This window comes from Marmota marmota, unplaced genomic scaffold (genome assembly GCF_001458135.2).
Source record: "Marmota marmota marmota unplaced genomic scaffold, marMar, whole genome shotgun sequence".
Classification (NCBI taxonomy): Eukaryota; Metazoa; Chordata; class Mammalia; order Rodentia; family Sciuridae; genus Marmota; species Marmota marmota.
In genome coordinates this window covers 16657449-16672930 of record NW_025999941.1, presented here as the reverse complement: position 1 = coordinate 16672930, position 15482 = coordinate 16657449, and the positions used below count along the sequence as shown (strand labels likewise).

Here is a 15482-nt window from a genome sequence, read left to right as displayed (position 1 = left end):
ACTGTGGGAAGAGGTACTGTGATGTTAAGAATCACTGGTGTCAGAGGTAATTACAAGATCCAAAAGTAAATCCATAGGCATTACTTACTCTTTCAGTCTCCCTCTCTCTGTAGTACTTAAAGAATGTAGTTGTTAAATGTTTTAAGTTTTTTCTCTACTGTTTTGACCTTTAGAAGTCATTTTCAATAAAAAAATATATTTATAAAATGAAAAGTTATTTGAAGTAAATAGTTTAAGATGATCTTGCATAAAGGATTTTTTAATTATAAAAATTGAACTAAGTCTGGATCGTTTGTAATTTTCTTAAGTATTACATATGCAGTTCTTGTTAGGTTCCATTCTCATCCATTTATTTTAGTTCAAAGACATGACATTTTCCATGAATCATACCTTCATTATGTTACGTTTTTATAATTTTAATAAGACTTTTTATATTTAAAAATGAAAAGTTTAAAATTAGCTCAGTAGTAGTCATATTAAGAGTGTCATAATACCTTTAAATGCTTCCTCTGATTTCATCTGGCATGTTTCAGGAGAAATTTCTTTGCAGCGTTGCTATACCCTGACAAAAGTTTCTTTTTCTCATTATTAGTGAGAATCATTAAGCAAAAATTTGTGCCTATGGACTCAGACATAAAAATCAATTTTTCAAAAGCGATCCTTTTAAAAAAAATTCTTGGAGAATGTTCTTTAAAATTCACCCTTATCTTTTAATTCATTAGAGAGATTTATTCAGGATTATGTACCAAAAAATAAAAGTTCCTACATAGTTAGCTCTTTTATATTTATTTATTTTTATTTTTTTAGCTTTTTTTTTTTTTTTTTTTAATTTGTTCTAGTTAGTTAGCTCTCATCTAGTCAGAAACAAAATCAGAAGCAGCAGGTACATGGGCAACACATATTTTTCAGTTTATACTTCCACACGGTTCTCTTGGATATCTTCTGGAACTGCTTAGAAGACTGAAGTATTTCATCTCCTAGAAGCTCACACTGTTGTAGCTCAGCAAGTCTTTGGGCCAACAGTTTCATGGATTTATCCGACAATGTTTCTTTGAGGTCATCCACCTGTGACAGATGAAACCACGTATTGGAAACACTTGTCAAAACCAAAGAGATAGATGTCTGATGTTTTCAAGCCCCAAAGTATTATTCTAATTCAAGACATAGCAAACAGAACTTTAAAACATAACATTTACCCCCTGGTGGTAAAGGTGATCTCTTTTCTTCTAAGAAGTCTACATGTATGCCTTCATTTTAATGGAATTCACTTAATATTTATGGGGCACAGAGCACCATCGAGGTGCCCTTAGCAATCCTTTGGCCACTCTCAGAATGCCCCCTGCCCTGCTAACATTATTTCTTATTGCTAATTGTTAATTATATCCAAGCTGTCTGGGAGGGCTATGTGTTTAGTTAGGTTGGGTCCTCTGATGCTTCACACACAGAAAGTAAAAGCCTTTGTCCACTACCTGCATCTGAAGCTCTCCTATTGTCAGACCTGATTTTTGGAGAATTCCACGTTTCTTTTTTTTAAGAGTTGGAAAGTGTAGTCTTTTCTTTGGTGAATATGGTACCTATTAGAAAAATGCAAAAACGGATCAGATCAGAAAATACCAATGCTATTTCTATGATGATGCTTAAATAGGAATTCTCACCCTTTGGACACTGTTTCATAAAGTGAACATTGGCCACATAACAGCATTGGATTGGAGACCATATTCTTATTATTCTCCATGCCCCATGTATCTCCTTTGTGCCCAGAGCTCCCTTTGAAGAGATCTATAGGGAGCAGAGAAATTAGATTGTCTGGCTTCGAAAGAATATACAGCGTCAGGGAAAAAAAGCAGGTCATTCGTAAGGAAAAGAAGAAGAAATTGCCTCTGCAGCTGCTGAGCACAGTGAGAGTGTGGGGCTGTTGTGGACCAGTGCCCCAGAAAGCTCATTAGCACTGGATCCAGTTGTTAATTTGATTTCGTTCCTGCAGGTTTCCTTATTTTCAGGGCAGTCATGACTCCAAACAAAAAGAAAGCTCAGGGTGCTTTTTTACCCCATGCCTGACACTTTTCCCACTGTCCTTAGCTTGGTGGCTACAAGTAACCTGTCCTGAGAGTGTTGCTGTTGGAAACTATTCCTAGGTCATGGCTTCTGGCTGATATGCCTTTTTTAGACTTACTGAGTTCACTGCCTCCTTTTGAATTTAATAATTAGCACAAGGATTATTGTGAAATCTATACAGAGTAGGATGTGGGATTATGTCAGGGTCCTAGCCTTTGCCTGACGAGGAGCTTACAATCTGCTGAACCACGGCTGCCCTGCCAGCTTGCCCTGGTTCAAATGCCACTTGCAAGACCTTCCCTGATCACCAACCAAAGCAAGACCCTTCTGTTTTCTCTTCCAGAAAATCTTGTCCTTTTTCCTACTGAGCATCTACCCCCACTCAGTAGTTGCCAAGTTATTTCTATGTGTTCATTGACTGCAACTCTTACTAAATCCAGTACCTAGGCAGGATTTGTAAACCAGGATCCATGGGTCTGTGTGCCCTGACACAGGTTGCCTGCAGGTGGATGCCTCTTTGCTTCCCCTACTGGTTACTCTGAGGAATTGCTTTGTGTTTCCAAATCTCCCTATGTTTCAAAAGAAAGTTGAAAAAAATCTAGATTTTTATTTGAAATAGTCTGATTTTCAAGCATGGATGATTCAAATATAAATTTTGAGAACATTGTGGGGGGAAAACAAAAATTTTTATAACCAGTTGCTAATCTCTGCTTTAATGTGTTTCAAGACATGAAATTCTTATTTTAATTAGAGCCAAATTTATCCATTTTTATCTTTAAGGTCAATGCTGTTGTGTACTAGGAAGTCCTTGTCCTGAAATAATGAAGATACTTATATTATCCTCCAGAAGTTTTAAGATTTGCCTTTCCCACTTTAAACCAACAATAATTAATTTTTGTATGTGCTGTTAAGTAAGGATCCAATGTTATTCTTTTCCCATATGGATGGCCACTTGTCCAAGTGCCATCTATTCAAAACCTTTTCCATAACCCCACTGCTCTGCAATACTGTGGCACACAGTATTTCTCCTCTATTAGCCTGTGAGTTCCACAAACCTAAGACCATTGTCTCCATTAGCCCCCAAAATTAGAAATTGCCCAGAACATAGTAGGAGCACAATAGATATGAATTTTGCACGCAAGCGGCCAAATTCAAAGCTAATATGGATTCACTCTGACAGCAATGTTCCAGAGTGCTGTTTGATAAAACTTGCTTTGAATCTGGGCATACTCTATCAGTGCTATTCCCAATACAAATGCTACTACCTACCTGTGGTTATAAACCACTTGAAATGGAGCTAGTGCAACTGAGGAACTGGATTTTTAATTTCATCTAATTTCAATTAATGTAAATAGTCACATGTGGCTACCATATTAAACCAAGAAATTAGTACAATTAATACATAGCATAATAAATGTGACTGAGGGGCTCATTGGTAGAGTATGTGCTTATGCTTGCAACCCTGAGTACTCTTAAAAAAAAAAAAGTGGTGGGGGGACTCTAGAGCTAGGTTTGCTGTGTTTTGAGGCATGAAATTCTTATTTAATTAAAGCTAGATTTATCCATTTTTATCTTTCCTTGGAAACTTGGCTTTCTACTCAACTGGGCAAATTACTTAACCTCTGAGAATCATCCCTAAAATAAGGACAGTTTTGCTACCTATCTTATAGGGATGTTGTAATAATTATTGGAGCTGATATTTTTAAAGCACTTAGAACAGGGCTTGGAACATAATGTCAGGATTTTTGCTTTTTTGTTTTGTTTTGTTTTTGAAGTACTGGGGATTGAACCCAGAGGCTCTCTGCCACTAAGCTACTCCTCAGTCTCCCCCCACCTTCCTTTTAAATTTTTGCTTTGAAATAGGGTCTCACTAAGTTGCTAAGTCTGGCTTTGAACTTGTGTTCCTCCTGCCAATCTCTTACATAGCTGGGATCACAGGCATGTGCCACTGCGCCCATAGTAGCAAGCTGAGTAAGTGCTTAATATACATAAAATAATAATAGGTCAGGTTTCTAGTTTTAAAAAATAGTCTGGGCTGCTGGGTGTGATGGTGTATGCCTGTAATCCCAGGAACTTGGGAGGCTGCGGCAGGATCACAAGTTCAAGACCAGCCTTAGCAACTTAAGGAGATTCTGTCAAAAAAAAAAAAAAAAAAAAAAAGGTCTGAAAATGTAGCTTGGTGGTAGAACTCCTAAGTTCAATTCCAGTTACCAAAAAGAAAAAGAAAAAAAAAAAATGGCTCATGAACTGGAGTCTCAGCTACTCAGGTACTCAGGAGGCTAAGGGAGAAGAATGGCTTGACCTCAGGAGTTTAAGACCAGCCCGGGGGACCTTATTGCAGCAGTGCACTCCTGTAATCCAGGGGCTTGGGAGGCTGAAGCAGGAGTATCACAAGTTGAAAGCCAGCCTCAGCAAGTTAGCAAGGTCCTAAGCACCTTAACATAATCCTGTCTCTAAATAAACTGTATTTTAAAAAGGGATGGAGATGTAGCTCAATGGTTAAGCCCCCCTGAGTTCAATTCCTGGTACCAAAGTGGTGGGGGGGATATAATCATTGGTGAGGGCAACATAATAAGACCCACCTGTTTAAAGAAAGAAAGGAAGGAAAATAAAAATCCAGTTTTTAAAATTAAATTATGACATTTAAAAAAATAATTGGGTAGCTAAAGTTTATACATACCATCTAGCATGGCACTATTTATGCTGTACATGTGGCCATTTCAATTAATTCAATTGAATATCAATTGAAATGAAATGAAAAACTCAGTTCCTCAGTGGCCCTGGCCACATTTCAAAGTCTCAAAAGCCTCACGTAGCGAATGGCTACTTGAGTGGACAATGAAAGCTGTGTTGTCTCAGAATGTTGATTGGATGGACAGCACTGGTCTTGTGAATTCCTCTCCACACAGCACAAAGGGAGAGGCCAAATGACTAACATACTAACTTGACATTGAACAGTTGAGCAAGTCAGCATGAAGTTCCAAACTCCCCTGTTGCCCAGACTATAGTAGGAGCTGAAGAGTTTGAGCTTAGAAGTAGAGGAATCAGACCTGGACGCCCCTCTCTCTGAGCCCTAAATTCTTGGAGAAAAGACACAAACAGCAGATTTAAAGGATTTACTATAGGGGACTATGGTAGGAGAGAACTCTTTTTTTTTTTTTTTAATCCATTAATGTTCTTATTTGCAGGTCTTCAGAGGCAAGTTTTTTGTGGGTTTTTTTTTTTTTTGTTTTTTTTTTTTAAGCATTTTACCTTTTGCATCCCCGAAGGAAGAGATGTCACAGATAAGCGCTTGGTGGTTCTCTTGGCCCGAAGGAGCGTATTTCCTTGGGTTATCTCCTCTGTCTCGGCTTCTACAACATCAAGTTGTATAGTTGCTTGGAAAAAGAAGAAAAAAGACCCATTGAAGAGCACAGGGATAAACCTATTCTTCCTATTTGAAATGATTCCGGAAAGAGAGCAATATACACTGCTGCCTCAGTAGCTTTTTTCCTTTGGGATTAAAAGCCAAAAATGGATTTGGTTTTCCTCTACTGCACACATTTGCCTTATGTGATCATGAACCTTGCAGGCATCATCCCAATCCTGACAAAGTGGATACCGGTCTCTCTCAGAGGCTTAGCTTCACACTGCAATGCTTGCACTTTAACATTGCAGAATTAGAAGAAGCAACCTCTTGCAGAACCTTCTCTGATCCATCTAAATTAAGACCCTTCTATCTTCTGAAAAAAAAAAACCAGTACCTGCTAAGTATCTACCACACTTTGAGTCACTAAGATCTCTCTGTGTTCATTGAATTATTATAATAGTAATCTTCAAGTAGTTTGAGTATTTATTGTTGATTAGAGCAGAATTTGAATGTGTTTTCTAGAAATGTGGCCAGAACTTAGTCACTCACATACCATTTGAATGTTTTTTTTCCCCCACATCTGGGAGCCATGTGAACCCTGAATTTCATAATATTTTCTTTATAACAATTCAGCCTAACTCAATAAGTGTGTTTATAAAGGCAACTTTATTTTTTCTTTTTTATGTTTTTATTAGTGTCTTCTTATTAAACATAATATTTGAGGTTCATTTTGACATAATCATATAAGTGTGGGATATAATTTACCAGACTCAGCAAGTCAAGGGTCAGATGTTTTCTTTCATATAAAGGCAACTTTAAAATGCTACCATAAATTGAAAACCAGTATCACAAATAGGCATTAAAATTTATGTGGTAAAAAACAAAATCATGTCATTTTCTGCAGAAGGCCCTGAACTTGAGGTTACTCTTCCTTTATTAAAAAAGTGGTGGGGGAGGTAAGAAATGACATTTTTCCTTGATTATGCTAAAAGGAGTAATGGTACTGGGAACAAGGGATTTGCAATTTGCTGTGTTTCAGAGTCACTTCACACTGGGTGCAGCACCCAAAGTCATCTTGTCCTGCTTAAGGTCCCTTGATAAGGACTTTTCTGGAAGCATCAGATTTCAATAAAGATACATTAACTACTTGACACCACCACCTACTTATTCTGCAAGGACCTCAACTCAGAAACTCTGACCAGGCCAGGTGCAGTGGCACATACCTTTAATCCCAGCGGCTCAGGAGGCTGAGGCAGGAGGATCGTGAGTTCAAAGCCAGCCTCAGCATAATTGAGGCCCTAAGCAACTCAGTGAGACCCTGTCTCTAAATAAATACAAAATAGGGCTGGGGATGGGGCTCAGTGGTCAAGTGCCCCTGGGTTCAATCCCCAGTACTCACCTCCGTGCAAAAAAGAAAGAAACTCTAACTAGAACTGATGACTCCAATCCAACCCATTGCTTCTAATCTTGGCAAATGTTGCTTCTACCTCTAGCAGGAAACTCTTCCATCTTCCCTGTTCTCCACGTCCACCAAATGTCCCGAATGCTTGAATTACGGTCCACTATTCTTACTGTACTGGTCTTGCCCTCGCCTCGTACAGTCTCTACTCTGCAGCCACAGCTATCTTTTAAAAATATAAATCAGGTTAATAAATCCCCAGCTAGGTTCAATGGTTTCTGATCGCTGTTGGGAGAAAGTTAGAAATTTTTAATGTGGTCTACCACATCCTCACCACCTCCTCCAACCAGACCCTCCGGGTTCTCTCTGTTCCAATGCCCTCCACCTGCCGCTGGCTTGTTGTTTGCATTTTGTGGTTATGTTTGATCCTCTCTTGATATTAAGGCTTGAACATGCTCTCCTTTCTTTTTGGAAAACTGTTATCCCACTCTTTCCTTATCTAACTTTAGTCATCTTTCAGATCTCAGTTTTATCATCCTTTCTTTCTTCAGGGAGACTTTTCTGAAAGCCCCCCTAAAATGAGAGCATCCATTTCCATAGCACCCTGGGCTTCCACTTTGCCTCAAATACAATTATATGCATAATGTTTAAGTCCCTCTATGTTATAACTCCATGAGGGCAGAGGCCACGTCTGTTCTGTTCGCTAATTGATCCCTAATTCTGCGATCGGCATAATAATAAGCACTTTTGCAGACATTTTATTAAGTAGGTAAAAAATATGTTCTGGCTGGGTGCAGTGGTGCGCCCCTGTAATCCCAGCTGCTCAGGAGGCTGAGACAGGAGGATTACAAGCTCAAAGCCAGCCTTAGCAATTTAGCAACGTCCTAAGCAACTTAGCAAAACCTGTCTCAAAATAAAAAACAATTTTTAAAAGCCCTGAAGATGTGGCTCAGTGGTTAAGCCCCCCTGGGTTCAACCTCTGGTACCCACCCCCCAAAAAAATTCTGGAGTTCCAATAGAAAGCTATCTTTGGGCCATAGCAAACACAAGGTAATAATGTTTGAGCTGCATCCTAAAGGATGGGCATGTTTTCTGGAGAAATCTAGACTCTCCAGCTCTGGTCCCACCGGTATATAGAAGTACATCCTCTTTGTTATTTTCGACAGAAATATACAGGTCAACCCCTGCCAGGTAATTGCTAGATGCTTGGATGCTTATATTAGCAACTATTTTTTCCAGAAGACAGAGTTTGTTTGAAAGGGCAATCAGTCAGCTGGAAGCCATCAATTTTTTGTTTGTTTGTTTCTTTGGGTCCCCCCCATCCCTGGAAAATCCAGGTCTGCTGGCCAATCACTTATGAAATGTGAGGTTACCGGGCTGCATATGTTCCCTGCCAAAAGGGTTAAAAACACAGAAGATATTTTGGGCAATGAAATTATTGAATAGGAGACTGTAATCATGGATACATGACCCAAATGACATTATATATTTATCAAATCCCACAAAGCTGTACAACATAAAGAATGAACCCTAATGAAAGTTGTGAACTTTGATTGATAATAATGTATCAATATTGGCTCATCAATGTGGCAAATCTATCATATCAAGGCAAGATGTTAATAATAGGGGAAAATCTAGAAGTAGGGGAGAGAAAGAAGATTATATAGGAACTCTCTGCATTTTCTGCTCAATTTTTCTGTCAACCTAAAAATGCTCTAAAATACAAAGACTATTGATTTAAAAAAAAAGCTACAAAGGAGAATGCAAACATTGGTGATTCTATTAGTCATAATTTTATAGAACTCCAAACAACAGCATTACTGTACTGCAAAAGAAAAAATAAAGATTTGGAAGTTAACAGTTCAAATATTGATCCTTCCACACAGTACATAAAAAGTAGATGCAAAAAAAAAAAAAAAAAAAAAAAAAAAAAAAAACAAACAAACCTCCTTTCTGACCCACCAATCACAAATTTTATTCATTTATTCTCCCTATGCCCTCCACTGTTGGAAGTCAACATTTGAAAGGCTGTATCACTGTTTTCTCCAGAAATGAAATCCCATTTAGTTTTTTGTTGTTGCTGCTTTAATAACAAAGATTGAACCCAGGGGTGCTTAACCACTGAGCCCCATCCCCAGCCCTTTTTTATATTTTATTTAGAGACAGGGTCTCACTGAGTTTCTTAGGGCCTCAGCTAAGTTGCTGAGGCTGGCTTTGAACTCATGATTCTCCTGCCTCATCCTCCCAAGCTACTGGAATGACAGGCACACAATACAGTGCATGGGTCCACTTTAGTTTGATTTTCTAGTATATATGTATGTACACATACACATGTATGCATCTTTGTGCATATCTATTTAAATAGTGAGTTACTTTACACTGACTAGACCAGTAACTAGTAGGACCTTGAAAGAACCATAAAGTCCAACCTAATCCAGTGCTTCTCCAAACGTACACGAGTCAACTGGGGATCTTACCGGGAAATGCAGCTTCTGACTCAATAGACCTGGGAGGAACCTGAGATTCTACATTTTAAACTAGCCCCTGGGAGTTGCCTTACTTTGGATGGTGTGTTAGTCAGTGTTCTACTTTCTATCACTGTAATGGAATACCTGAGATCATTGACTTTGTGAAGAGAAAAGGTTTGTTTTGGCTCACGGTTTTAGAGATTTTAGTCCATGATCACATAGACTCATGGCTTTTAGGCCTTTGGTAGGGATGCTGGATGGCAATGGGGGGAAGCACATGGTGGAACAAAACCAGGAAGCAAACAAGAAAGAGAAAGGGACAGAGGTCCCAAAATCCCCTTTCAGGGTACAACCCCAGTGACCAAGGACCTCCTAGTAGGCCCCACCTCCCAATAGCATGAACTTGTGGAAACAAGCCTGTAAACATGTCTTTGGGGACATTCAACATCTGTTATGGCTTGGATGTGAGGTGTCCCCCAAAAGCTCATGTGTGAGACAAAGTTTAAAGGTGAAATGTCTGGCTTCTGAGGGCCTTAATCTAATGGGTGAACTGATCACCGCCCCCCCAGTGGGATTAACTGAGCCGTGACTGGAGGCAGGTGGGGTGTGGCTGGAGAAGGTGGGCTCTGGGGGTGTGCCTTGGGGTTGATATTTTGTCCTAGTCAGGCAGAGCTCTGTCTCTCTGCTTCCTGGTGCCATGTTCCCAGCTACTTGCCTCTGCCACACACTTCTGCCACCATGCTCTGTCTCCTGAGGCCCTGAGGAATGGAGCCCGGCCATCTCTGGACTTAGATCTCTGAAACCGTTAGCACACAAACAAACTTTTCTTTCTGTAATTGTTCTTGTCGGGTCTTCTGGTCACAGCAACGAACAGGCTGATTAAAACAGGATCCAAAGTATTGCAGGTAGCAAAAGGCTCCATCTTGTTCCCCTGTCTGTCTTGGGTCGGGCACGTGTGGATCAGTGGCCATGGTCATTACCATTCTGTGTGCGCTCTTCCACTCTTGGTTTGGTAAACAACTTGGGAGAAGTAAGCTCCCTGACAATCCTAGGAAGAAGGCCTTGTGCGTGGGGACCCAGGGCTTTCCCATGGAGAGTGGAGCCCTCTCTGCTGATACTGGCTGGCTGGCCTCTGCCCTTGTGGGACAGCGTCCTCCTAAACGCAGTCTTGATTCTCTTCACCCATTTTGGTTTCTGATTTTGCTGGCTTGCACGAGATCCCGGGTAACTTTCACTGAAGGATTTCTCTCTGGGGAACAACAAATTTTGTTTTACGAAATGGGTAGACGCAGCTCTGTGCCATCTAAAGAGAATCAAAATAGCTCGCATCGAGGACACTGAGAAGTTTAAAATGAATAATTGAAGTTCATTAAAGGCAAAACTTCAAATGTGAACAAATGATACAATTCCAAAAAATGAAACTGAAGGAAAAGAATCAGATTACAGGAAATAATAATAATGATAATAAAAAGGCCAAAGCAACAATTTGATGCTTCATCAACAAATGATAGTGAGTACAATTCAGCCGCTATTTTACCTGATCCTCATAGCACCATAGGAAGTGTGGTGCTGGGTTCAATCCCTGGCACAAAAGAAAAAAAATGTGTATATATGCACACATATATATATTCATATATATAAATATGTATATTATATATAAAATATATATCTAAAAATAAATAGAAATATACAAATATATATTATATTTTTGTGCCAGTGATTGAACCCAGAGGAGCTTAATCACATCCCCAGCCTCCCCTTTTTTAATATTTGTTTCTTTTAGTTGTACACAATATCTTTGTTTTTATTTATTTATTTTTATGTGGTGCTGAGGATGAACCTAGGGCCTTCCCTTGCATACGCTAGGTGAGTGCTCTACCACTGAGCCACAACCCCAGCCCCACAGCCCTTTTTATATTTTATTTAGACACAGGATCTTGCTGAGTAGCTTAGTACCTCGATAAGTAGTAAGGCTGGCCTTGAACTTGCCATCCTCCTTCCTCAGCCTCCTAAACTGCTGTGATCACAGGCATGCACCATCATACTTGGCATACATTATATTATTATCTTCATTTTATTTATGAGTAAGCTGAGGCATAAAGAGGCTGAATTCACTGACCAAGGGTAGAATGCAGACGTTAAGCCAGGACTTTGACTATGAGAATCTATTAGCTCATATTCACAAATTGAAATCCTATTTCAATGGTGCTATGACATAGATTTTGCTGGATTTAGAGGCTAATATGATGAAAGATGAGAGTTTACTAGCAGAGTCAATAAAGAACATGATCTCTAAGACCCTTTCCACACTGCAGTTACACTAGAACACTCATTTAGGTAAAATGCTTTCAACTCATGTTTCCAAAATTCCAAATACTTCTGTACTATCTTCATGATTTGGGCAAATTTTAGTAATAAACATAGACAACTCTTCCTGAGAGTTCTCTAACTCATCTTTTAAGCCCTTGTATGGTATTGCATAATGTCATTCTTACATCAACATCTCCATTTTACACAAGAAGAAAATTAAAGCTTGGGAATATTACGTAATTTACACTGGGATGATCCTCAGGACCATACTGTTAACCTCTATGCAAGAGTCAGTATCAGCCAGACCCTGATACAATTATTTGCCTATTATTTTTTCAATTAACTGGTTTTGGTCAGCTTCATCCAAAACAATACTATTATTGAAATCTGAGGTTTTTGTTTTAATTAACCTTTTTATTTTGAGTCAACTGTAGATTCACATACAGTTGTAAGAAATAATACTGGCCAGGCACAGTGGTGCACACCTGTCATCCCAGTGGCTCAGGAGGCTGAGGCAGGAGGATCACGAGTTCAAAGCCAGCCTCAGCAACTTAGCAAGGTCCTAAGCAACTCAGAGAGACCCTACTGGAAAATCCTGCGTACTCTTCACTCAATTTTCCCAAACAGTAACATCTTACAAAACTGTGCTACATGATCATGATTGGAATGCTGACGTTAATGCCATCAAGACACAGAAGGTTTCATGGGAGCTAGAATCACTCCTCTCACAGCCACACCCACTAACCATTGCCCCCAACTTCTCCTTCACCCTGGCAACCAGTAACATGTGATTTTTGCATAATTTTTATCCTTTTAAGAATGTTATACAAACAGGATCATATGAATATAACCTGCTTTTTTTTTTTTTTCCTGTTCTGGGGATGAAACCCAGGGCTTCTTGAATGCCAGGAGGGTGCTCTACCATTCAGCTATACCCTGAGAAATTGAGATGTATCACAGTTTATTTAACCATCACTCAGTGAAGAACATTTACATCGTTTGTGGCTATTATGAATAAAGCTGCTATAAATGTCTGCATATAGGCTTTTGAGTGAGCATAAATGTTCATTTCTCAGGTAAAATCCCAATCACGATATATTATGATTATCATAACTGTAGTACAATATGTTATACTATTATTATGATATATTATATTTTGTTACATATATGATATATAATATATTTCTGATATGGGTTAAATAAATTAGTAGCCATTAAAAATGTTCTCCATGTACTACCTACAATATCTCAGGTACCATCAGTAGTATATGTCCTACGCTTCAGCAAAGCACTGTTCTAAACTGAGCCTAGATCTTTCAGCATCTGACGGACATCCTCATCCATGGGAAGCAGTTCAGAGAGTGCACGCAAAGGAGTTTCAATGATCTTGGTCTCACTAGGAACACAATTCCTAATTGTGTGCCCTTTTATTTATGTGTTATTTAACCTCTGTAAACTTTGGTTTTCTCTTTTGGAAAATGGGTGTACTATTCTCCGACATGTGAGAAAAAAAAAAAAAAAAGGAAATCATTTTCTGGGAGTAGTGGCACACACCTGTAATCCTGGCTACTTGGGAGGTTGAGTCAGGAGGATGGCAAGTGTGAGTCAAGCCCTCAGCAACTTGGTGAGACCCTATCTCAAAATGAAAAATAAAATGGGCTGGGGATGGGGTGTAGCTCTGTGAGAAGGTGCTCAGTACCAAAAAAAAAAAAAAAAAAAAAAAAAAGAAAGGGTAGAGGGAAAAAGAATTTATGTACTTGACATCTAATAAATTATTCAATAAATGGCAGCCTTTATTAGCATGTAGATGGGCTCTGTGTGGTGGGAATGTAAAAGGCAAAGAGAGAGCCCAAAGGTGGTGACCTCATGGGCTAGCAGCTTCTTTCTGGGAGTGTGGACAGAGCTCTGCAGATTGTACACACACAACTGCAGAGTGGTGTTAGTCCTTACAGTGGTGCAGAGGAATTAAAATAATTTTCTGGTAGATGACAATACAGTGTTCCTAGGAGGGAGCATCGTTTTCTTATTTGCTCAAAGATAATTTATGGCTAGGATTAATCTCCCACGGGCCCCTCTAAGACTCTGAGTAATTTAAAAAAATTTAAATTTATACTGCCATCAATATGAACATACACACTCCTCCACTCACACAAAACAAGAGAAATACAATTTCAGGAGATTCAGGAAGACTCTGGAAAGAAGGCCTCGTCTAATTAGTCTCTGAATCTCTAAAAATGTGTCTCCCACTCCCATCCCTGAGGTAATTATAATTAACAAAGATGATTTGCTTCAGGGCCTAGAGATAGAACCCCTGTACTTTCTGCTGTGCAAAGAATTCTTCCCTTTAAAATTTTTTTTTTTTTTTTGGTACTGGGGACTGAACCCAGGGGCGCTTAACCACTGAGCCCCATCCCCAGCCCTTTTTTGTATTTTATTTAGAGACAGGGTCTCACTGAGTTGCTTAGGGCCTAGCTAAGCTGCTGAGGCTGGCTTTGAACTTGAGATCTTCCTGCCTCAGTCTCCCAAATTGCTGGTATTATAGATAGGCATCACCACACCCAGTCATCAGTAACCTGGATCGAGCTTCTCAGCTTTCACTTTGCAATATTTCATTTTGTCCATGGAAGTTTGGAACTTTGATCTTTGATGTTCAAGGCTCATAAAAACATCTCACATCTATATCTCTGAGCTGTAGCTCACGAGTCTGCTCAGCAGCCTAAGAAACTAGAAAATAAAATCACCACACTGATTTTCAAAATTAAAAGGTATTATGTTTGGAATATTTTATGCCTGTCTTCATGGTTTTGTCATTGTTGAGAAATACCAGGTCTAAGACTGTTTTGATGTTTCATTAAAGAGTGTGTACTGGTGAAATCGGATTAGTCGAATTTGCAGGGACAAGGAAAGGGAAGCATTGATTGTGAATTTATTCTGAAGGATGCACTAATGAATTTTCAAAATACTATTATTTGCTAGGATGTGACAAGACTTTAATTCTGATGCTGAAAATATCAACTTAGCATCAGTACTTCCTTTCATCTCTGAATAGGACACTTCAAAACATCAAATTCAAGTGGAGAGTAAAGGCTTTCCCAGTTAAAACTTTCTGATCATGAAATGAGGCTTCCCTTATAGCACTAAGCTTCCTGAGCTAATGCAGTACCTCCTTCTCCTTAGGCCATATCAAATCTTCATTTTTTTTTTCTTTCTTTTTTTTTTTTTTTTGTGTGTGGGTACCAGGGATTGAACTCAGGGCCACTGGACCACTGAGCCCCATCCCCAGCCCTATTTTGTATTTTATTTAGAGACGGGGTCTCCCAGAGTTGCTTAGCACCTCACTAAGTAGCTGAGGCTGGCTTTGAACTCACGATCCTTCTACCTCAGTCTCCCAAGCCATTGGGATTACAGGTGTGTGCTACCACGCCTGGCCCCAAATCTTCATTTCTAAATGCAGTGTTGAAATAGAGATAGTATCATGTCTAATAATCACAGTGAGTTTTTTTTTTTCAATGAAAAAATCCCAAAACTCTCCCTTGATGGAAACGATTAGTCTGCATTACTTACCTTTCAATCCCCTTCCTTTTGAATGTGCCATCTTTCTTTCTGGGTTGCTGGAATCTTTGGTACTGGCCAAATTTTCCATAGGCAACCTTAAGGTCTGGTAAATACAGCTGAAGAGTGTCCATTGCTGCTGGTAGCTGTTTTGGATTTCTTCAGCTCTGGAGCTCCACGACTTCCAAACAAAACCGTCAAGTTCTGGGGTGTTTGGGGCAAGGTATGGAGGAACAGTTTGGAATCTTTTCCTAATAAGGAATACCCTCCCAGATGTTAGAGATGGTGGGTTACTGGGCCTGGCTCTATTTATAAGGGCAGAGGGTTCACCAGTGATGCGTTTGGCAGA

At 39.4% G+C, this 15482-nt stretch overlaps 1 protein-coding gene across 2 annotated transcripts; it reads right to left on the bottom strand.

The window, feature by feature from the left end:
- Nucleotides 1-328: 328 nt before the first annotated feature.
- CUNH3orf49 (chromosome unknown C3orf49 homolog) lies at nucleotides 329-15482 on the bottom strand. Of its 2 annotated transcripts, XM_015494496.2 has the most exons (5): nucleotides 15146-15482; nucleotides 10252-10520; nucleotides 5308-5432; nucleotides 1470-1574; nucleotides 329-1065 (listed from the first exon to the last, which is right to left on the bottom strand). In XM_015494496.2, exons 1-5 carry the CDS (start codon nucleotides 15265-15267, stop codon nucleotides 871-873), a joined length of 816 nt encoding a protein of 271 aa, XP_015349982.1. In that variant the 5' UTR covers nucleotides 15268-15482; the 3' UTR covers nucleotides 329-870. The 2 variants fall into 2 exon arrangements, with proteins under 2 accessions (XP_015349982.1, XP_015349983.1); XM_015494497.2 differs by lacking the exon at nucleotides 1470-1574.